Source organism: Juglans microcarpa x Juglans regia, chromosome 5S (assembly GCF_004785595.1).
Source record: "Juglans microcarpa x Juglans regia isolate MS1-56 chromosome 5S, Jm3101_v1.0, whole genome shotgun sequence".
Classification (NCBI taxonomy): Eukaryota; Viridiplantae; Streptophyta; class Magnoliopsida; order Fagales; family Juglandaceae; genus Juglans; species Juglans microcarpa x Juglans regia.
In genome coordinates, this window is record NC_054603.1 from 13,135,570 (window position 1) to 13,159,751 (window position 24,182).

Consider the following 24,182-nt stretch of genomic DNA (forward strand, 5'->3'; position numbering starts at 1 on the left):
ATAATGATTAGATGAAAGAAATAAAAATTTGAAATTGAAAAATATTTTGCATTTGAATGATGTTTGAGAGGAAATATATGAAAATATTTGAGAATATATGTGTTCCCAAACTAACTCTTAGCATAGTCTTATAATAGGGAGGGAGTTTTCCCAATGCCACTCTTACACATTTATACAGTCTTTGGTACACTAGTTTGGATCATTTTTTCTGTTACTGAGTCTTTTGATTATGAAAAATGCTTGATTTATTAAAAAATCTTATAAAAAAATTTAAAAATTTATAAAATGATATGTTATATAATAAAATATTTTTTTTATTATAAAGTGGATATGACATATCAAATTAAACCAGAGAAATGAATTTCTTTATAGATCCAACACTCCTAGTAATTTAGAGGTGTCAAATCGTGTTAACAGGTTGACTTCGTATCGTGTCTTGGCATGTATATTATATTATATGCGTCAACCCGAACACGACCCGTTAAGCTTATCATATCAAAATCTCAAATCCTAACCTAACCCATTAATACAATAGGTTGACACGACACGACCCATTTTGATCTGTTAGTGAATACTAATAAATATTTTAATACAACACGACCTAACTCGTTTCAACCCGTTTATGTAAATAAGTCGAACAAACCCGAATTAACCTGTTTAACCTAATTAAGTATAGCATAATTTTATATAAATATTAAAATCATAATATCTATAAAAAAAAATTATAAAACTAACTACAAGTCCAAAATTACAATTCAAACAATAAAAATATCAAAATTAAAATCCCAACAATTTTACTTTTAGGTATAATGGTATATTTGTAACTTTAACTTTCTTAACGTGTCATAACGAGTTATAACAAATCAAAACAGAATTTTTTTATTTTTTTTATATATATTAAAGAGTGAGTAGTCACCTGTCCAATAGTGACCTCCACCCAAGTTTATTTTTTTTATATATATTAAAGAGTGAGTAGTCACTTGTGGTAGATGAATACCGTGGTAACAATCAATGTACTCGGGTTTTACAGTAATATGAAAGACTAATTAAGCCCCAAGCACCAGATACCAAAACAATTCAAACAATATAACCAAGCCTATACTTGTACCAAAACAAATTACACATGCCTATATAAAGGTTTTAACCAGACAATATAAAAAACTTATCCAACTAACACGCATACCGTCCTTCCTAAAATGTATTACCCATGCTAAAGACATCCACACTTCCTGAGATAACCCAACCCACATGAATATGTTTTAAGTATACCTCTTAATAGATGAGGAACTTCCATCTGCCCAAACCACTTATGAGAGACCCCATTACTGCCCAGCCGCACAAAAAAATCTGCAGCCTTATTCCCTTCCTGATAGATATGCTTAATGGAAAAATTCATCTCTGCCAACATATTCAAAATGTCTTCCCAAAAATCCTCTAAGTACCAAAGACTATAACTTCCTTTCTGAACCAATTTAACAACCAAAAGTGAGTCCATTTCAATAATTATATTATTAAGTCCCAATCTTTTACAATGCTCAATCCCTCTTCGTAGGGCTATAACTTCCGCAAGATTGACTCGTTATCAACCTGTTAAGCAGTTATGTCTTCATGAGTTAACTTGTTTTGACTCAAACCCGTTAAGACTAAATTCAAACTCGCTCGTATCGTGTTCATATTAGGTTAATAGATCGTGTCACATATTGCCACCCCTGCCTGGTATTATACCCTCCATCTTGTAGTTGTGTCTCTCTCATGTAGTAGTCTCAGTAGTCTATCGCTGCTGAGTGTTAATCCTCTACTTTCTAACTTTTGTGGTCTTTTTCCTTTCAGAGGAATAGAAGATGTTTTCTCCTTTCATTGGCTAGAATTTATTACAGCTATCTGGGCTTCAGGAATCTTGCATTGGGTTGTGGTCATTATTTAGCCCAATCCATCCTCACCTACTTTCAAACCAAATAAAAAGAATGACAAAACCGAAGAATAATTCTAGCTTCTTAATTCCAAGAAATCTATGCAAAGCAGAGGAAACTCTTATGAGTTACGTGAAAAAGAAGGAAAATGCTAAATTTACTTAAGAAAAACTTACAAAAAACTTACTTCTTCACATGTCAATTATTGATATGCTGAAAATCATGAAATTTGAAATTCAAAATTTGAAATTCAAAAGAAAACTAATAAAATGAGTCTTGTAAATAAAATTGTAATTAAAAGTTTAAGTAATCCATGTAGAAGAAATTTTTGCAATGAGATTCATTTTAAAATGCAACTAATTAGAGCTACCCTTTTTCTCTTTTTCTTTCTCTTTTTATGTAAAGCATGAACCTTTTGTATCTTTTTGTTTAATTTTTTACTATTTCTTTGGATAAATTATAACAGAAATAATATTTACAATCACGGAGTGCCCATCGTGTAATCTTTTCTTAAAAAAATGAATAAATATGAGACCTATGTAAAAAAATAATTTTTTTAGTAGTAAACTTTTTTTTTTCAAAATAAGAATACGACACAATTTATAACTATATCTAGTATTATTCAAATTACAAAATCGATTCATTTATGTGCATCGTCTACACACGTGTCACAAAATGGAGACAACACCTGTGTATGATTAGTTAACAAATTTGCAGATGCATCACATGGGTGTATCCCAAACTTTATATTTACGAGCCTATAACCCGCACAATGCGCAGACCGTTATTTATGTTGGATTTTATAGATATATATTTAGATATTCTTCTATTGCAATATCTCTGCTTCGTTCACCATCAACACACATTCTTGTTGCACTTCCTATATCATCCATTATCGTTCGTCTTCAACGTTGCACGACTATGTCATCACTTATATTCTCACTACTTTGTTTACCAACAAGACACATTCTTCCTCCACTTCCTATATAATTTATAATCCTTCGTCTTCTGCGACGTGCTAGTCTAGCATTTTCATTTTTAATTTTACTGAAGAATAGAAATAGTTACAAACTTAAAACAATTAATTTATTTAAGTTATAAATTAAATAACTTATAACTATTTTATCAATAGTAGTGGCACAAATCATTTATAATCATTCGTCTTCTACGACATTCTAGTCTAGAATTTTCCATTTTTAGTTTTACTAACGAATAGAAATAGTCACAAACTTAAAACTATTAATTTAATCCAAAAAACAAATGTGCCAATGGTAGATCTCTTTCCCGTTAGTTTTTTCGATTTCTCATATCTTGAAAATAATACATATACTGGATATATCTTAAAATTCAAATACATATCTAGAAAATAGTATGTGTGTGTACAAATAGAAGATGTAACGATTAGTTTAACTTTAAATTATTCAACACATAAATCTATTTCTATTTAATATATGCATTCACTCCGCATTTGTCGTCGAAATCACTAACACCCAGATAAGATTACAGTACCCCAGACACAGATTTGGAGAGAAATTGCATATAACATCCGTGTTCTACCACACCCAGATCCCCATTTGTAAAGGGTAACCCAAAAGAAGCCTTGGAAGACACCAATAATCCTCAATCAAACTCAAAGACTTCACATACCCATGTCAAAATGTGATGAAAAATCGTGACTTTGAGGAAGATAAAGAGAGGGGAGTTGGTAATTTGTATGTCGGTGACTGAGTTTTGGGATTCAATAAGAAAAGGCGAGCTAAAGGAGGTGTATGCAATTGCTATGCTATGCACCAGTCAATCTATTTTTCAAGCAAAGAAAAAGAAGTAACAGAATCAGTGTTTCCGCGGTGAACCTTTTCAATCAAGTCACCGAGCTCCTTGCAGGCGGACTCTCAGCCGAACATGAACCTATACTTGAGAGAGTTTGCATAGAGCTTATCGTTAAGATGTGACAACATTAGAGCATTTGGAGTCTAGGACTGACAAATTATTCAAATTTAAGGAAACGCTCTCACTCGACCACAGAGAGAGGATAGAAGAATATATCTTCTATAAGAAAATCACGCGCCATGTTTGGTATCTTTTAGATTTACGTGGGGAGGGTTGGATTCTCATTTCTCACTTCTCTTTAGGTTCCGAAGTAGTTTGGCGGGGGTGTCATCTGATAATTCTCTGAAATAATATCTACATGTACTAAAAAAAAACCATTGTATTTTATGTTTGTTCATCCAAGACACTATCTTAGATCCAAAAGGTTGGTTAAAAACTGTTAGCTAATGAAGATCTTTGTCCCCGAGTGGTTTTGACCTCATTCACTCTACCAACCACTTTCTTTCTGACGCACCATCATTTCCCATGGAACACACATCCCCTTCTTTGATAGGCAAGAAGCAGCACTTGGATTGGACCTCAAATTCAATTGTTTCCTCCGGTAGCAAGAGGGTCTCTCTTTTGAATAAGGAGGTTTTGCTTTCTCTCTACTCTTTTTTTATCTTTCTTTATGGGTCATTGTTGTTCATGTGTTGAATGTTTTGCTACCATAGTCATATCAAGAACTTCGCTACCATAGTAGCGAAAAATGGAAATCCAAAAATGAAGAGAGGATGATAGTATGGAATCAGAAGAGCAATCCAACGTTGGTTTTCATTTTATAGTGGAATATATTTTCTTTTGTATCGCTTGACGTTTCGCTTCCACTCTACAATTCCCATTTGTTCACTCGGTGCCTTACTAAATGGAATTGCGAGTTTTACAGTACGAATGCCACATAAGATTGTTGGAATTGTAGTATTGAACCGTTGACATTTTCCTTCCACCTTGCATGAGCCAACTATAGCATGATGGAGGTCTTTCTCAGCTCCTCCAGTCCCAGCTGCTCATATACCGAGAACGGTAGAAAGTTCATACTACTCTCCAAATCAAGTAAAGCTCTCCCAATGTGTGACTCACCGATCATAATGGAAATGCTGGGAGAGTTGGGATTACCAAACTTTTGAGGAGTCTCGTTCATTATCAATGCATAGACTTGTTCTGTTAGGAAAGCTTTCTTTTTTACATTAAGCTTCATCTTCACTGTGCATAAGTCATTTAGTAATTTTGCATATGAATGAACTTGTTGTATGGCTTCCAATAGTGGAATATTAATCCTCACTTGTTTGAAGATTTCATGGATCTCAGTGTGATATTTATTCTTTTGGCCAGCTGTCAATCTCTGAGGATAGGGAACCACAGGTTGGTACCCTCAACTTGTTTCAGCTTGGGCAATTTCAAGCTTCTTCGACTCCAGTCTCACCACCTCTGCTTCCTTTTCAACTTCTTCAGGCTCCGTTACATCTTCAGGTGTAAGGGCAACTTCTTGTCTATCCATTATCATTTTTGGTTAGGGACTTCCTTTCCACTTCCGAAAGTAAGAACGACCTTTGTTGTCTCAATAACATCCCCTGAGACATTATGTACATGTGGTTGTTGCCTAGACACTTGAGGATTAGGTTGAGACTGTGCCAGAAACTTCCCTTTCTCCAGAGTTCTCAGTGGTGTATTCATCTTACTTATGGTGCCTCACAATTCATTTATGGCCTGAGGGTTTTGATTATTTGTGGTGGCTTGGATATGCATGAATTGCTTAAGCGTACTGGTCATCTGTGCCATCTGTCGTCTAGAGACTTCTTCACAGATGATTGAAGCTAAGAACTCTTTGCAGTGTGCAGTGGCATGAGACTGAAATCCAGGAGGTGCTGCAAAAGGATAACTTTGAAGAATCTGATATGGTTGCTACTGGAGGTGAAGAACAACCTGATGAAATGCCTGCTCAGAATATGGTGGAGACCGGCTTGGCTAATCATTCCTTCATGAGAAATTTGGGTGATTCCTTCACCCAGGATTCTATGTATTTGAGAATGGTTGATTTTGTGCTCTGTTGACCCAGTTAGCTAATTGCATCTGTTCAGGCCCATTCTCTTGAAATACTGGCATGATTGGGCAGCATTGGGTCTTGTGGGAATCCGCGCATAAAGAGCAAGCCTCTACAGCTTTCACGACCTTTACTTTTTCCATTTCCATTTCCATGACCTCCAATCTTCTGGTTAATGCAACTATTCGGGCTTCAACATCAGTGTCCTCCTTTAGCTCATATCTGCCTCCACCGGCAATTGCCCTCAGTGGTTGTGCGGTCGATGAAACTCGATCAGTCTGAGTGTTTCATTGTTGGGCACTTCCGGCAAGATAGTCAAAAAATGATAGTCCTTCATTAGGTTCCTTGCTAAAGAATTCTCCGTTGCATATGATTTGGACAAATTGCTTGCATTCTGGAGTGAGACTGGTATAAAAATAATTCTCCAACCTCCAGGATTCAAAATTGTGATGTGGGCAGATATTTATCAAATCCTTAAATCTTTCCCAGCTGTTCTAAAAAGTTTTGTCGGGTCTTTGATTGAACTGGCTGATTTTCTCTTATATCAACTCAATTCTCTTAAAAATGAAGAATTTCTATAAAACTTCATGTTGCATATCATACTAGTTAGAAATAGAATTAGACCTCAAAGAATTAAACCAAATTTTTGCTTTGTCCTTTAGAGAGAAAGGAAATAAATGAAGTCTATTGTATTCATCAGTATTGGTCCTATTGATGAAACTCGTGCAAGCCAGCTCAAAATCCGACAGGTGTTGGTAAGGACTCTCAGAATCCATCCCGTGGAACTGAGGTATTACAGACATCATGCCATGCTTTATAGAGAAATTAGGTGCATCATTAGGTAACACGATGCATGAAAGTGTAGAGGTGTGAGTGGGCTACAAATAATCTCTAAGAGTGCGTGGTGTAGGTGCAACCGTGGCTTGTTCGGTTTCAGAGTTGTCGCTTGTAGGAGAGACAGAAAGGGTATTATCTCTAAGCTGTGTAAATTACTTTCAGTGCATGATGCAACTCTACACAATCTATTTGAACTGTTACTCACCCAAGACATGAAACATCAGTCCAAATAGTAAAGGGAAGATTCAAGTGACAGAGTTGTAGGTGAAAATGTTTTTTTTTTATTAATAAGGAGGACAACGAATAAAAATTAAAATAAAATCACAAGTTTAGATTTATGCCAAGCAACTATTCCCCGACAACGAAACCAAAACCTTGAATCATTAAAAAATGAGTAGTACAAAGGTTATTCCAAGTGCAGGAGAGTGTAGTGTAATAATTAGAATTAAATTCCTAGATTGTCTCCTTTGGAAATGTGCTTAAAAATCAAACTCGTGTGAAATGGTGAAAATATTTATAAAGAGAAAATAAAAAATAAAAGAGGTGATATGTACAATGAATTGAGGAGTGCAATGAAAATGAAAATTTACTAATCGTGAACCAGATTCATATTTGTTGGATTTGAGTGTAGCGATAAAAAGTAAGGAATTAAAATGTAAGAAAGTAAATTAAAATTGCTAAAATTAATAGACTGAAATTTAAAGGAAAAAGAAAAATAAATTACATTAATTTAAATAGCAGGAATTGAAGTTGCAAGAAAATAAATGACATTAATTTAAATAACGGAATTAAAAGTGCAAGAAAAATAAATGACAGTAATTTAAATAAACAGAAATTCAAGGTGCAAGGAAAAATAAATGATTGAGCATAGCTTGGTGCCCACAACTTGCGTGCTGAAAAAAGCTTTCCAAATTGGAGTTATATGTGCAGTTATGATACACGTAGCTAAAGTTATAGACAATATATTGAGTGCCCAAAACTATCCCAATTAAGAAAAGATCGATCTATTACCTCAAGGTATTTCAGCGCAGTTAACATGCAGACAACTCAGCATCATATCACTCGGATCCTTTGCATCAGTTTACGTAGGGGGATAAACTGAGGGCTAATTGTTTTGGCAACAGTGGCGAGCGCGAGAGGAGTTTCTGCTTCATGCATGCAACGTGGGGCTGGGGAAGGTGGAGCTCATGGACAACTGGGTGGTTCTTGAGTTAGCGACGTCGTCACCACGTATCAGTGGGCAGAAGGTGCAGAAGCTCATGGAAGGCGTAGCGACTCACGGAGGAAAATGAAATACTCTGTTTTAGGGTAGAAAAAAAGAGGAGAAACTCACAGCTGGCTCACGGTTGTGCTGTTGTGTACGCGGTGCAACGCATCGGATGTTTTCACGCGGAGGAGGAGTTCGCTGCAGGCAAGGTGGTTCAAGGCTGGTGGACAGGTGCAGCTGTGCTGTGCATGGAGCTTCGATGGGAGGAGGTGCACTGTGGTTTTTGGCCATGCTTGTGGGTTCGCAGAGGTAGTGAACTGTTGGAAGTGTTGCGGCAGTGGATGGATTGGGCAAAGGACGTGTGCATGCAATGCATCGTGGAGGTAAGGTGGTGGCGATGGCTTCGTGTGAGTTGGTGCTAGGCAACGGGTGGAGGCCGTGTGGAGGAGGTTGCTTCGTGGTGATGTAGCTTTTACGTGGAGGTGCTACCAGGGCTGCAGTTGCGCAATGGTGCATGCATGGTTCACGGGTTGTGTTGGAGCAACCGTGGAGGTGCACCGTTGCTGGTGGTGCGCCCGTGTGTTAGATTAGCTGCAAGACAAACAAAAATAGAACTAAACAAACAAAAAAAATGAATAAATAAATAAAAACAAAAATAAAACTAGATAAACAAAAATAAAATAAATAAATAAAGACAAAAATAAAACTTGACAAAAACAAAATGAAAAATATTAAAGGTGTATTGAATGTGCATGTGAAGAAACATTATCAAATTAAATCACAAGTATTAAAATCAAGCATAAACTATTCCACTAATTAGTTTAAATCAAAATTCAGAATTATCCCTCTTAATTATTTTTCCATCTAAAACTAATAATAAAATAATGAAATAATTAAAAATTTATTGGTTTTAAGTGAATAAAATATACAATAATGAAGCTCAATCACACACCAACTCAGAAAAACCAAAACCCTCCAACACATGGAACGAAAACTCTCAATCTACACTATCATAAACTTTAGCCATATCAATTTTAAGGATAATATTTCCATCCCTCACAAATTTGTTAATACAATGGACCATCTCCTGAGTAAGACTAATATTCTCAAATATACTATTTTCTTTAATAAAAACACATTGTTCCTGGGATATAATGCACGGCAAAATAGTAGCCAAACGATCTACAAGAATATTGGAGCACACTTTATAAAACACAGAACATAAACTAATCAGCCTAAACATATAAAAGGTCATCGGGTTTTCAACCTTTGGAATAAGTACTAGAGCTGATGAAGTAAAAAAAAGAAGGCAATTCCACTCCTTGAAAAAAATCATGCACAAACAAACAAAATCCCTCTCCACAATACTCCAACAAGCTTGAAAAAACCTGACCCAAATCCATCTGGCCAAGACTATTATTCACAGGGATGTAAAAAGTGCATCTTTAATAACTTGGATTGAAGGGAGCTGATATATCATATCATTATCACACTCAGAAATGGTCTTACTAACTATAGAAGATACATCAAGAAGAGAATGAACCTGTTTATGTGCCAAGACTTGCTCAAAGTACCTACCGCCCCTTCATGAACTTCTTCCGAAGATGATAATAGCATTCCATCCTAAAGTCTCATCTCATTAACCACCATAAATGACTTAGAAGCATGAGCACGGAAAAATTCTGCCGACACCTCTCCTGTTAATTTGTTGTTGTTGGCATGCAAATCTTCTATATCGTGCCCCATGAAATTTGTGCCCACGGCCATGACGTCTAATTTACTTCTTTGACATCTTGTACCGCGTGGATTTAGTTATGCCATTGTAACACCTGTCCTTGTAGTAAGACTATTTATAAAATGATTTTAGAAAGGACGACGGAAATTACCGTTCGATTTAAAACTTTTTACTTCCATACCTAGGGTGTTATAAAATAAAATGTACTTTATGAATAAAAGAGGTTTACAACGGAAAACATTAATTTTTACAATAAAAAGGCCTCATAAATTTAAACTCTCTTGCCTAAACTTTCGTGCTCTTCCCCATGGGCAGTGTTCGTCCTGACGCGTACTTCATTCGGTTCCTGTGGGGGGAGGGGCATGCATTCATCATTCTATACATACCATACGTACATGCATACATACGTTCTTTTGAAAACATCACTGGACGAGATTTTTCTTTGAAAATGAGCTTTCTTTTCATAAAACGTTTCTCCTGTCAGTGTCTTCATTTCTTCAAGAATTAATTTTTTAAAGAGTTCATGCCTTCATACATTCTTTCTTATCACTTTCATTGGCCGGTACACACTGTTATGGCCCGTGTGTTGGGGTTAGCGGTCTTCCTTTGGACCCGAACTCTGCCATGGCCACGGGTTGGAAATCCCTTTCATTGGGAACAGCACTGGGTGCACTTCTAGTACTACTTATCAGGCATTGCAATCTATCCATTCATTGGTACCCTTTCCATTCATTCATATGGTCGTTACGTATTTTCATACAGTAAAAGTTCATTTCATTCAGTCTTTTCTTTTTACTTCAGTTCAGTCATTTCCTTTTCAGACCTTTTCATTTAACTGTTCATTCATAGAAAATCATCATTTTAAAAGCAAAAGTTTAAACATCATCTTTCATGGCATCCTTAAAGTATCAGTTCATAGGGATGTTTTAACATCAGTTCATGGGGACCCTTTAAAACACTTTCTTTGCGTAAATCAAAGCATCAGTTTAAAGCTCAAGGCATAGGCCACCACATTTCTTTTCTTTTCTTGGAAAAATACATATAATAGATACTGCATATAGTCATCCATTCACATACGTACAATTAATACATTGGTTGCGTAAAAAGGAGCTGCCAAGGAGGGGCCTTACATACTTATACCTTTGAACACTGAACATGCTTTCGTAAAAACATATTTCGTGTCGTTTCGTAAGGCATCGTAATGGAAAGCGTTACGTTTTCATTTTCATATAGTTTGGAAAACTCTAGAAGAGTATGAATGTAATACTTACCTGGACTCCATGCTACTTGGATATCATGCAGTCCATTCATGTATGTGTCAGCTGGCAATTTACATGCATACAGATAACCTTAACGTCATTCTCTATCTAGTGCATAAGCAACTTAAACTATAAATAGAGCTATACTTCATTTGAAAACACTTTCATTCTATCTCGCGCACTAACGTGCCCTTTACTACGCTAAAACCTTCAGGATCTACTTACGGTCACCACATCGTCCAACTCAAGGTCTTGCGTCGACTGCTCATCCACTAAAGTGAACCCATGATTCACCTTAGGATTAAGACATTAGGACCTTCATCTTACTCTTCTTACTAACCACATTCCGACGCATGATTCCGACCGATGAAATCATGCATCACAATCCTAGACAATACACCCGTCACTATCTTCATGCACCTTAGCTCACACTAAATCCTCATTCCCATCCATACAAGCCACACGGCTCTAAGCCAACTCTGAGGCTTAAGCACCGTGTAACTATGCTTAGAACAGATTACCTATTATATATGGTGAATCCGTCCAGCACATGTGTCTCATCAGATTACACATGTACCTTACCCCTTTATCACCTAAGATCAACATATAACACGTTGATCACCTGCTTGTGTAAACAAGCACCGTACTCCAATACCAACCTTCTCTTAACTCGGCTAGCCTGACTCTCATGCTACCTGTCCCTTTTGACAGTTCATCCCAACACTTAGCACGACAAGACTCTATTCACAATTATGCCTTATGTCACATCATATAACTCGAGACTACTCCCAAGCTACACCGTGACCGTGTCATGTCACTCGACATACCGCTATGTCATTTCTACACCAGCTCCTAACTCATCACGAGTACAGTCCCTCATGTACTCCTATCGCATCGTGACATCTCCTCATGTTTCTCTACGCTACTCCAAAACTAACGCATCACCCATCAAAAGCACGGCTGCCAATAGTCATGTCACTTCGTGACATTCCCCGTCACGCTTCCACTGCGCACTCTTACACTTGTTCTGCTACTTCACCCATACTTCTAGCCATAAGTCGAATAGTACCACACATGTCACCTTAGACTACAGGCCACATCATAACTACCTCGGGACACTGTTCCACAGTTCCCAATACTACTCACCACACTCTACGCCCATCAACCACACAACCGTCCTTATCTCTGCGACACGCCACACGTATGTCGCTATGCCTCATGGAATACACTCCACGTATACTCCCTTCTCACACACTATGCCACATCACTACTATGGCTTACATGCATATGGTGCATCACTCCATCACATGGACTACACTCCACGTGTACTCCTTTCATACATGCTACACCACATAGAGTACACTCAACATGTACTCTTCCCAATCCACATTACGCCAGGAGGGTATATTTTACATATACTCTCCTTATCTCACACTACGCCATGAGAGTACACCCTCTCTTCCCAATCCACATGATGCCACGCCACCATTACAGTACAGTCCACAACACTACACAGTATAGTCCACAACACTGCACCACACATGCCAACTATGCCCAACACTTCACAGCGCACTACACAGATACACCCAACACTTCACATACATAGCACATCACAATACAACGAACTCCACAAATACTAATAGCACAGGCCACAACCTAATCAACTAATTAACATCTAACATAAATAACAGGAAATAGAGAGTTATACCATCAACGGGATTGACCCATGCGTTGTTCGCTGATCGTCACTGTTGATGATGTCGGAAGGGTGTGCGTGGCGACTAACCCACGTACAGTGGTTGTTTGGGCGTTTGGATAGATAGGTGTGGTTTTGGAAGGGCTCGTGGTGGCCTCGTGGTAGCAGTAAGGGGCATAACACGGCATATCTAGTCGTGTACAATGGCGGTTAGCCACACACAGTGGCTGCCTTGGCCTTTGGAGGTGGCTAGAGGTGCGGGTCTAGGTGTAGGAGGGTCGGGTCGTGGTCTTGGAGTGGTGGTCTTGTGGTGGTGCCGAGGTGGCACTCGTCGGAGACACGGTGGGTCGTGGAGGAGCTAAGGTCGTGGGTCTCAATATGGGGAAAATAGAGGGAGAGTGTGGCTGGCTTGTAGGAGCTCGAGGAGGAGTCACGGTGGCCAGGGTAGGTGCTTGGCGGAGCTAACACCGGCACACGGCGGCGTTAGGGCTATTAGTGGCCTTAACCTGTGTGAAACCCATTTATGGGATTCGTGAGTGCGTGCGACGGAGGGGAAGAGGGAGGTTGTCGTGGCTTGGGTTCGTGCGGGGTGGTCATCAGTGTGAGGTGGTGGAGGTGCGGTGGCCTGGGTAGCTGTGCACGGTGGCGCACGGTGGGGAAATGGGTAAGGAACATGTGCGTGTGAGGGAGAGAGCCCGTGCAGTGGAGGGAGGCTATAGGCCTCGGGTTAGGTGAAGGCAGAAGGGGGAGGGAAGGAGAAGCACATGGTGGTGCTCTGTGGCTGTGGGTGGCTACGCACGGCAGTGGAAGGAGGAGATAATGGGTGAAGCCCATTTCGGTTACTCACCGTGAAAGGAGAGGGAAGGTTGCACGTGGGGGCAGTTGGAGGTAGCTGGCTTGCTCGCCAGCATGAGGGGACGCCGGTGGTGGTGGCGGTGAGGCCAGGTGGCGTGCGGCGGCGTCGAGCTAGGCCATGGATGAATCGGGCGAGAGAGGGGGAAGGCATACGTCGTACACATGAGGGAGAGGGGGGAGAGAGAGAGAGGGGAGGGAAAAGTGAGGGAGAAAGAGAGGGTTCTTGGTATTTAATCCAATCCCTTCGTCTTGGGATCTTCAAAACGATCTAACAGTGGGAGATTAAAACAATGATTTGGAAATACGTAAACATTAACTTAATTAAAAACACTTAGAGAAATTAAGGTAGAATATTATTTAAACTACACTTTAGTTTATTAAATAATATTCCTTCATCATTAATAAAATGATGTAGTCTTATTTAATATCTTTAAGAGAATAAAACTATTTAATTTAATTAGAGTTTTCAACATAATTTAATTATCATAATATTTTAAATAATTGAAATCATTTTAATAATTAATATTAAAATGATTTTCGATAATTATAATATTTTTGGAGCTCTTAAAAAAATATTATGATTATCGTATTTAAAATCAAGCTTAGTTCAATAACACTAGAAATACCCCATATAAATATTTTCAATACATTTAAAATATTGGGCGTACTCTTAGAATTCACATAATATCTTTAGAAACACGCCATCAGGTTCAGCACACATAACGAGGCTCACAGTCGCTAAAGAGAAAGGGCAGACGGTTACATAATTTCCATCCTTGGAACTTGCTTACTTCTGAAAGAGAGAACCTTACGTCAAAAAGAAAGAAAGCAAGTCAGAAAGGAGCGGGGTGTTATAGCCATTAGCTTAGCTAAATATTTAGGAATGAGCTTTGTTATTCATAACCCCACGTGCCATACTTATTTTTATTTTTTATTTTATTTTTGGTTTTATTCTTCTTAAACTAATTGAATTTATCTACTCATCATCCATATACCATGTAATCATTTAAATCTCAATTTAATCATTGATATATATATATATATAGATATGTAGGAAGCCGTTCGAGTACTCTAGTTCTTCTAAACTTGTGATAAAAAGTTATGAATGGTTTAATTGTTACGACTACAAGATTTTCATACATAATGTACCTAACCAATTAATTTAAATAATGTAACTTGTTAATAATAAAAATTGGAGAATATATATATAATTTCAATAATGACATTTATTTCATCTAACAAAGATTTAGAACAATAAAGTAAGAGAAGAGAAGCATTAGAGAATTTTACAAGAAATTTGACATCTCAATCAATTGCGGATCGAAGGTATTGCTCTAATACCAATGATTAAACTTGAGCATCCAATGAGGCTTATCTCAAGACATGAAAGAGAAGATAAAGAACATGGCACAAAGTACAGAGGAATGAAAAATAGATCGAGAAGAAAAATAGAATTTCATTCTGTTATGAGAGCAACTGGGTTTGGCATACACTTAATTAGATAGGGCGACGGGTGCTGCAAGACTCTGAATTTGGGAGTTTAATGCCGAAATTAAGTGAATTAAAGTGTGCACTTTTTTCAAGCAATTTTGTCAAAAACATCATTAGCTTTCTGAGTATATCACAATTGACATTGCATGGAATATATACATTTCTCTTCATTATAAGGCAGATACAATATAACATATATCAAGCCAAGTTTGGAAGATTTTTTCTCTTTATTTCTCCTGGTCGTCCACTGCTTCAGCTTGCTCTATCGGTGCGGTATCTAGTAGTGACAGAGCCAGAAATGATCTCTCTTTGGAGTCGAAACTTCTATTTTATTAATAATTTTTTAAATATAATGTATATTGGTTTGTCAATAAAGAAACAAAACTACAAGCATTCAAGTTGTTTCACGTTCACCCATGTTATGACCTTTAGAAACTTTTTGAGTTAGAGACAAAACCTCTTAAACTAATTTACAGATTTTTTACTTTTAACAAATCTTTCCAGATTTCAGTAGCAATTCATATATGACAGTAGAAGCAATTTGTCTTTAAAAGAGAATTGAGTAGCCAGGATAATAATTGGTCGAAGCATGCAGCAGAGGATAGTAATTGTTGCACCTGAACTTTCACTCAAAATAGTGAACCCAAAATTTAGAGCAGTTTTACCTGCAAGTATACAGGTGTTGTAGTACCTAACAGGGTCGAATCCATAGAGATTGACTTATGTGATAAAGAGAATAAAATTAAAAAATAGAATAAATTTAAAAGGAACAAAATATAACTGGAATGATAAAATAAATCAATATGGAGAATGACGAAGGTTTCGAGGATCCGTCTAATAATTTAGAGAATTGTTTCCAATCAATTTAGCTCAGTTAAACTAGAATAATAATTCCGTCTAACTGAAAAATTTAATAATTAAGCCCAACAAAACTAATTACTAAAGATTAAATTTGAATAATTGATGATAGAAACATTCGCAAACCCATTTGAATATCATAGGAGTTTTTCAAGCATCCAATGTATTCGGAAATCACAATGGATCAAGATAAATATATAGATAATCAAACTATCAAATAATAACACCATTCAATCAATCAAACTCACAATATAAACTCTATTATTGATCCAAAACAACATCTAACTCATTAGACTTCACCTCTAACTCTCATATGTCTGCTTTTTGGAGGAAGGAGGAAGGAGGAAGGCTGGGCAACGACAGTTGGGCTTTAAGCTCTACAATTGCATTGCCCTGCTTTCCTCCCCCAGACCAAAATGCCCTCTTTTATTCCACAAACTAAAGAAAAACTAAAACCAAAAATAAAAACTGACTGACGAACTTTGATCCGAAAACTCTAATGAATTTCTTCGTCCCTTTACAATCAAATTTTTATTCCACTGCCTGCTTTCAGCGTCCACGTTCGCAATGGCTGTCTCCCCGAAATTACTCCAGCTGGTTTTTCATGTGCATGATTGTTTGTGTCTCACTAAGTGCAGTTGTTTCTCTGTGTCTTCCGTTCCTCACCAAAACCAAGAAGTTTTTTTTTTTTTTTTTTTTAAGCAAGCAATTATATTTCATTAGATAAGATGATATAAGAGGAGGGGTGGAGTTCTCCAACAAACACCCCAAAACAATAACAAGAATGCAAAGTGGTGGATAAAAAGAAAAAAGCGGGTTTTGAAGACTAATTTTTTGGTCTTCTCCCATGTCATAAAAGGATGCCGTCTTAAAATACGGAAATAAGTTGTTCACAACAAATTGCGAATATAGAATCACCACTAGTAGCGGTGGAACCTCCGCTGAAAGCGGTGAGAGTGGCAGGTGCATTTTTGCTTGTTGTCTTGAGATAATTTTTTGAGAGATCCTCAAACCCTTCTTCTAGATCAAGGTTTAGGGAAAGCAGTAACATAGTGGAAAATTCGGCATCAGGTGGATTGATCTGCTAATCATCTAATTTCTCGTACTCCTGTGATGGCGCATGGCAACCATGTGCCTATGGGATGGAGACAAGATGGCCCCAGATTTGGAAGATCTTGGCAAGACGAAGTTGCTAGTACGATGCGTATAGCTGTCGAAAGCGTCGTTGAGCGGCGCGTGAGGAACATGCACAGAAACAAGCCGCGCGTGAGGGCTACGCGCTGAGCTTTTTGGAGCAACTCCGCTCCATCCCAGCATATTGGTGGATGTAGGATGGGGTGGTGGGACACATGTAGTCGAATGGCAGCCGGAGAGTGGAAAATCTTACCAAAACCGAACCGATGGAGGGAGGAGGAAAAAAACACTTGAAAGTGTATGCACAATGCAGAAATGTAAAGGAGAATGAGAGGAGGCTCCACCCTCCTCTCTGGTACTGACTCTCACGAATGGCAGAGGTTTTTTAGAGAGAAGATAGAGAATCTCTCTCTAAAAAGGGATCTCTATCTCGTTTGAATTTAAAATCTAACTCAACTCATCTCATCTCATCATTACAACTTTTTTAAATTTATATACAAAATATAAGAAACAATTTAATTTTTTTAAATTTTAAAATAATAATAATATTAAAAAATAATATTTTAAGAATATTTTATTATATTATTTACAAACTATTTTAACTTATTTCAAACCACTCAGGATTTTACTGTATTTTTTTATTTCTTTGCCGCGTACGTGAGTGCTTGTTTCTTGCTTTTTATTTCCTCCTTTGGTTCAGACACCACGTGAGGTGCTCTTTATATCCTTCATTACATAAAGACATTGGTGGCCAAGTTGGGACCGATCCCAAGTCAACGAAATTGAGAGACTTGGAATGGAAAGACTATCAGGTGGGTCCCAATAGGCATCATGCATGGATTTTCCTTCAAACGTTTTATGCGGTAGCTTTTATTTTTTTTGTATTTGATTTTTTTTTTTAGTTAATAGTTAAGGAATTGATTATTAATAAAATTATATATTTTTTAATTTTTTTAATAATTAAAAAATAAAATAAAATAAAATAAAAACTTTCAACAAACTATAAGTCCATTATGGAAGGAATTGTAAAACATATGGGTCCCGCATGTCTGTTTTTTTAATTTATTTTTTTGCTTCCGTAAATCAAAGCAAACCGCATGCTTCCCGAATTCTCCCTTTTTTTTTGGTTATTTTTCTCCCCTCTTGTATCATGTCTTTGGCCTATATGAAAAAGTAAAAATTAGAAAATTTAAAATAAAGAATAAAATATTAAAAATAGTCGTGCATGTGAAGATATAATTAAATTACAAGTTATAAAATTAAGCATAAATTATGTTATTAACTAATTTAAGTCACAACTCAAATTTATATCTCTTAACCATGTATCCACTTAAAACTAATAATAATGTAATAAAATAATTAAAAATATATTTATTCTAAATGTATAAAAATATGCAATTATGCATCTCAATCAATAATCAATGGTCCCTGACTGCCTCCCTGAATGAAAGACCAGCACAGATTCTGAATTTATCCATGATTAAAAAAAAAACAAAAAAAAGTTTGGAGTATCATCACAAAGATTCAGAACAGTAAAGTAAGAGAAGAGAAGCATTAGAGAATTTTACAAGAAACTTGACATCTTGATCAATTGCGGAAGGTATTGCTGTAATACCATGATAAAACTTGAGCATCCAATGAAGCTTATCTCAAGAACAAAAAGAGAAGATAAAGAACATGGCACAAAGTATAGAGGTTTGGCATACAATTAATTACTTAATTAGATATGGAAGTTTAATGCCGAAATTAAGTGAATTAAAGTGTGCACTTTTTTCAAGCAATTTTGTCAAAAACATCGTTAGCTTTCTGCAGTCTTGATTTTAGACGCTTTGTTGTAGAGTATAAGCCTGCAGATTGGAGTTTGGGAAAAAGTTTTCCAGATTTCCTTTGGAGATATGAACAATATCACAACTGACGTTGCATGGAATATATACATTTCTCTTCATTACAATATAACATATATCAAGCCAAGTTTGGAAGATTTTTTTTTTTTTCTTTTTGAGTGATTTTCTTTGTTATATTAGATTATGCAAAATTATGTCTAGTTTTCTACATTTTTCTCTTAATTTATTTTATTTTTATTTTTTTGTTGCTTTGATTCCTCAACGAAATTGCATTTAATAGCTACTTTGATGGTTTTTTTTAAAGAAAAAGCCTACTTGCAACCGGCTGGGGAAACCCCCGCGTAACCGGTTGCATAAAAATTATTATTTTTTCTCACTTTCTCATTTCGTTCTCTCTCTCTCTCTCTATCAGTTTTTTTCGTTCACTCATAGCCAAGGAGACCGCAAGGACTGGAAGGGCCTCTGCGTCACGGTCAAGCTCACGATCCAGAACCTTCAGGCCAAGGTCTTCATTGTCCCCTCCGCTGTTGCCCTTGTTATCAAGGCCCTTAAGGAGCTCAAGCGCGACCGTAAGAAGACGAAGAATATCAAGCATAACGGGAACATCTCTCTCGACGACGTCATCAAGATCGCGAAGGTCATGCGGCACAAGTCCATGGCCAAGGACCTCTCTGGGACTGTCAAGGAGATCCTCGGTATGTGCGTGTCCGTCGGTTGTACAGTCGACGGGAAAGACCCCAAGGACTTGCAGCAGGAGATCATTGATGGTGATGTCGAAATCCCTCTAGACTGAGTTCTCAATTGAGGATTTTTTTTTTCAAATATAGTTTTAATTTGTTTTTTTTTTTGGATAATTTGGAGATTGTATGGTTTACTATGTTTTAGAAATTAGAATATTTGCAGGGATTTGTATGCTAATTTAATTATGTTGATGGAGTTATGGTGTTAGTGTGATTTCTTTTGCTGGGTGATTGATTATTGTTAAAAAAATAAGTTTTTGTACTTGAATTTTACTGCGATGGAGGTTAGCAGTGAAGTTGGGTCTTTTGTGAGTGATGGCCTGCCATGGCTTGAGGCTGGCTGGTGGTGGCAGTGGAAGGGAAGAAATCAAGAGAGAGAGATGCAGGTTGCCTGAAACTTGAGGAAATTTTATTTATGTTCCAAGCAAAATTATGAGAATATTGAAACAGGTTGCTAAACGGTAGTGGAATCGGTGGTTACTGTGGTTATAGAGTCAAACGAAGATAGAGATGAAGGTGCAGTGTGGTTAGGGAGGACTTGACTAGAGACCGAGAGAGAGAGAGAGAGAGAGAGAGAGAGGGACTGACAGAGAGGTAGAGAAGCTGCGAAGCTCGTAGAATTACCGATAAATATTGATCAAGTTTTTAAGCTTTTCAGTGACAGAAGAAAAAGGGGAAAGGGTGAGAGAGAAATAGGAGGAAGGAAGGGCTGAAGTGGGACCCAATTGTCAGCCGGTTACACAAAGGTGGTATATGTCGGTTGTACGTAGCATTTCTGTTTTTTAAATATTCAGTACTCTAAACTAGTAAAACTGGTAATGATATCCATAACTACATACAGTTTAGAAATTTACACTCTGAGTTCAAATTTAATCGTTAAAATCCATAAAAATGACACATATGACCGGATTTTTACCAAATTTAATGGATTTGATAATTAATTGAGGTGTTAATTAATAATTTTAATAACTTATTATATATATTAAAGCAGGTCAAAGTTGAAAGACAATAATGTAATGTCTCTGAGTTGGAGATCGAACCGTTTATCCCCGTCCAAGCTCTGTTTTTTTTTTTTTTTCTCCAAATTATTTAGAAACGTTAGGAGCAATTTGTAGCATACATTTTGGTCAAAAACAGTAGTAATCTACCGTTTTTCCCTAAAAAAATGATATGGACACGGGCCCGCGTACACGGATCCCTAATTTTAACAGTTTTTTACTGTTTGCATTAACTAAGAGACAGATCATAAAGATGGGAAATTATTTTAGAAATTAAACTTAGCATAATAACAATAAAAATGATAATAATTGGAACAACAATAACAACAATAAATGAGGAGTAACGTTACTACTCATCTCAATTCTAATCATCCTCTCATTATTTTATAATGTGTCATTAGATGATTAGATATTATTTATTATATTTCATTTGTAAACTTATTATTTAATATCATGAGATGATGAGAAAAAGAATAATAAATAGAGTTTTTCGTAAATGAGGTAGGTAGCAAATCTCACTATATGCATAGTGGAATCCGCCCAGCCCTATAAACCCATACAATCCCATTTTACACTCTAATGCTCTTGCTATTTCTTCTCCCTCTTCTTGGCCGACCATCCCTTCCCACATTTTTCTTGCACTTTTTTCAATTTTCGCACCACCACGGAAACAATCTTTATATCTCAAATTACAAGCCTCTTTAGCTCTAGAGCAACTATGGAAGCTTGGAGGGAAGCCCTCTAACATCCCAAGTATCTCACTAGCATTTTTCTAACATTTAGCAATTTATTTTGTGTTTAATGCTTTAAAGCATGAAAACATGATGTATATTGTCATAGCAAGCAAAATCTTGAAAAATGACCATGCATGTTTTGGTCATAGCCTGTAAAACGAGGGTTAAGGCGTCCATGTGCGTAAAGACAACTTCTAAGCATGGATCTAATGCCTACTTTATTTACACAAATCATTTTATCTAATCATTACAACTTTTCCAAACTTTCAAAAAAAATACAATGAACAATTGAACTTTTTTAAATTTTAAAACAAAAATAATATTAAGAAATTATATTCTAGTAATATTTTATTCAATTTTTAACTTTCATCTCATCTGTATAACCAAACAAGACTTTATTGCCTAAACATGAGTTTTGAAATATTGAAGCAAATATGAATAGTGGAGAATATATGGCGTTGGTGGAGTATTGGAGGGGGATGCCGAAACTTCATCTTCATACTAGGGGACAAGGACAGAGTGGGTTGGAGGAAACTTGTGGTGGCGCTGAAGGAAGCTGGAAGTGTTGATGGTTTAGAGCGATTGTTATCACCACCCACGACTTCGCAGAACTCAGATTTCCGACCATACAATGATGTTCTTCGAGGTAGCAGAGAGGTGGAAAGGCCTCGAGACGTGAACTGTGTAGAGAAAGTAGTTCTGTTGAAGCAAGTTCCTGTCACTTCTTTGGGTACTGATCAATTGTGGGATGGAGATGGCAGAGTTTTTGCTGTGTTGAAAGAAGAAAGCATGTTGAAGGCTCTATGCGAATTGGAAGTGCAGTTGGGAGAGTTAACAAATAGAATGGGATGGTTAAAATGATGTGTCGAACTAAAAGGGATGATGGGGTTGGGCCTGGGCCAGGGACGGGAAGTTGAAGACCAACGGGCCAGGGACTGGGCCTGGGAGCCCATAGGTAAGGGGAAGGGAAAGATAACGGGCCATGAAGTTGGGCCTCAGCCCAGTAAGGCCCAAAAGAGATCTGGCCCTTTCTGGAGGAACATGGGCCACAGCTTCCAAGAGGATGAAGCTGGCCCATCGGGGGGTGGGGCCGAGCTGCCGCTCCCAGCGTTGCCTCAAACAACCTTGCCGAAGGGGGTAGTCCTTACGGTGGAGGTAACGGCTCGAGTAGCAATCGTTATAGTGTCTGATGCCCTAAGAGTGTGCGATAACTCCACCGTCATTGATGCAAATGTCTCGGACCTCGCACAAAAAGGTGCGACGGAGGCTGGCGGCACCTTTAAGACATCCATAGGGCTTGAAGCGTTTGCGATTGAGGGGAATATTTTCACTGGTTTCATTCCCACGGGTGGGTTGCTACAGGGGCCAACTATGGAGGATGCACATAACCTCCCGAGGATTGACAGCGACCCCTCAGGCACAACTCAAGTGGCGGCTGGAGAAATCATTGCTGGGCAGAAATCAGCACCAGTTGTTGGTGAAGTCGTGGACCCAAACAGTGATGATCTAATTCCATCACCTTTACGGGAGCATGGAGAAGAAAGTTCAGACTAGTCCACAAAGGACCCTTTTATGAAGGAGTTAAAAGGAGATGATATGCAGTTGGTCATATGCAAAGGGGAATGCATAGATATAAGAGATGTTGAACCATTACGAGTGCTCCCTCCTAGTCCCAACTCGGAACGATTTATTCCAGATTGGTTATTAAAGAAAGTGGAGGTGTTGCAAGTTTGTGTTGGGGTGTCTTGTACAGGTTTTGAAGAGCAGTTTAAGGCTCTTCTTATAGCCATTGAAGAGAGTAGATTGAAGTCGTCTACAAAGAGAGATGGGGAACTTAAAAGACTACAATGCTCTATAAATTATGAAGTGAAGAAGGGAAGTGGCGGTAGGGATAGAACGAAAGGAAGAGGTGTGACCATTGTCCATGAAACCTAAGATTCTCTCATGGAACGTGCGAGGGCTTAATGATCGCAACAAGCGCCTTTGCATAAAATCCTTGTTGCGTATGTGGAAGGTGGATATGGTGTGTCTTCAAGAAATAAAACTAAGGATTCGGAAGGACTGTCTGGTGGGGTGCTTTTGATGTGGGATAAAAGAGTTGTGGAGTAGGTGGAAGTGTGTTGGGACATTTTCGGTGGCTTATTTATTCAAAAATGTAGCAGATGGGTGGGAGTGGGCATAAGCAAGCATTTATGGACCAAATCTAGATAGAGAAAGGAGAAGGTTGTAGGAGGAGTTGGTGGGTGTATATTATCTATGAGATGTGTCGTGGTGTATGGGTGGATGTAACGCCCCGTATTTCAGTGTATTTTTACTGAAGGATTATTTTTGATTGTTCAAAAATTTATCCTCTTATTTTAAAATTGGTTGGATTTTTAGTAAGTTTATTTCTATGATTTTATTTGGTGAAAATTAATTTTATGTGCTTTCTAAATATTTATTTATTGTTATGCATTTAAATTGCTTTTAATATTTAAATTAATTACTGTGGGATTTAATTATTTCAATTTGACTTTACCATTACGTTTAAATTATTTTATTTAACTTGTGGTTTTAAAATCGTCTCCGTTGGATCTTTTTTGTGACCCAAGTTATGAGGATTGGACCTCATTTCTTTTCCCTCCTTTTTTCTTTCCTTCCTTTTTCTTTTCTTCTTTTCTTTTTTTTCCTTATTTCCTCTCCTCTCCCGCGCGACCTCTCTCTCTCCTCTCCTCCGCCCGTTTCCTTCGTCTCCTCCCAGCGCCGCCGTCGCGCCGCCGTGCGCGACACCGCCCAGCCGACCAGCTCCCCCTCCCTCCGGCGACCTCACCTCCCAAACCTCAGCCCCTACCTCGCCGACGGTAGCCCACACGCCCCCCACGAAGCCGCGGGCCACCTTCACGCCAGCGCCGCCGTGAGCCGGCGGTGGCCCTCACCGCCCAGCCCATTAGCTTCCCCAGCCGCCGGCGACCTCACCCCACCAATCTCACCTCCA

At 37.8% G+C, this 24,182-nt stretch overlaps 1 protein-coding gene across 1 annotated transcript; it reads left to right on the forward strand.

Moving 5' to 3' along the window:
• Positions 1-19,034: 19,034 nt before the first annotated feature.
• LOC121267115 (60S ribosomal protein L12-like) lies at positions 19,035-19,684 on the forward strand (the record flags this gene model as incomplete). Its single annotated transcript, XM_041170988.1, has 1 exon — positions 19,035-19,684. A coding segment is annotated over one exon (495 nt), but the record flags the coding sequence as incomplete, so codon positions are not given.
• Positions 19,685-24,182: the final 4,498 nt, after the last annotated feature.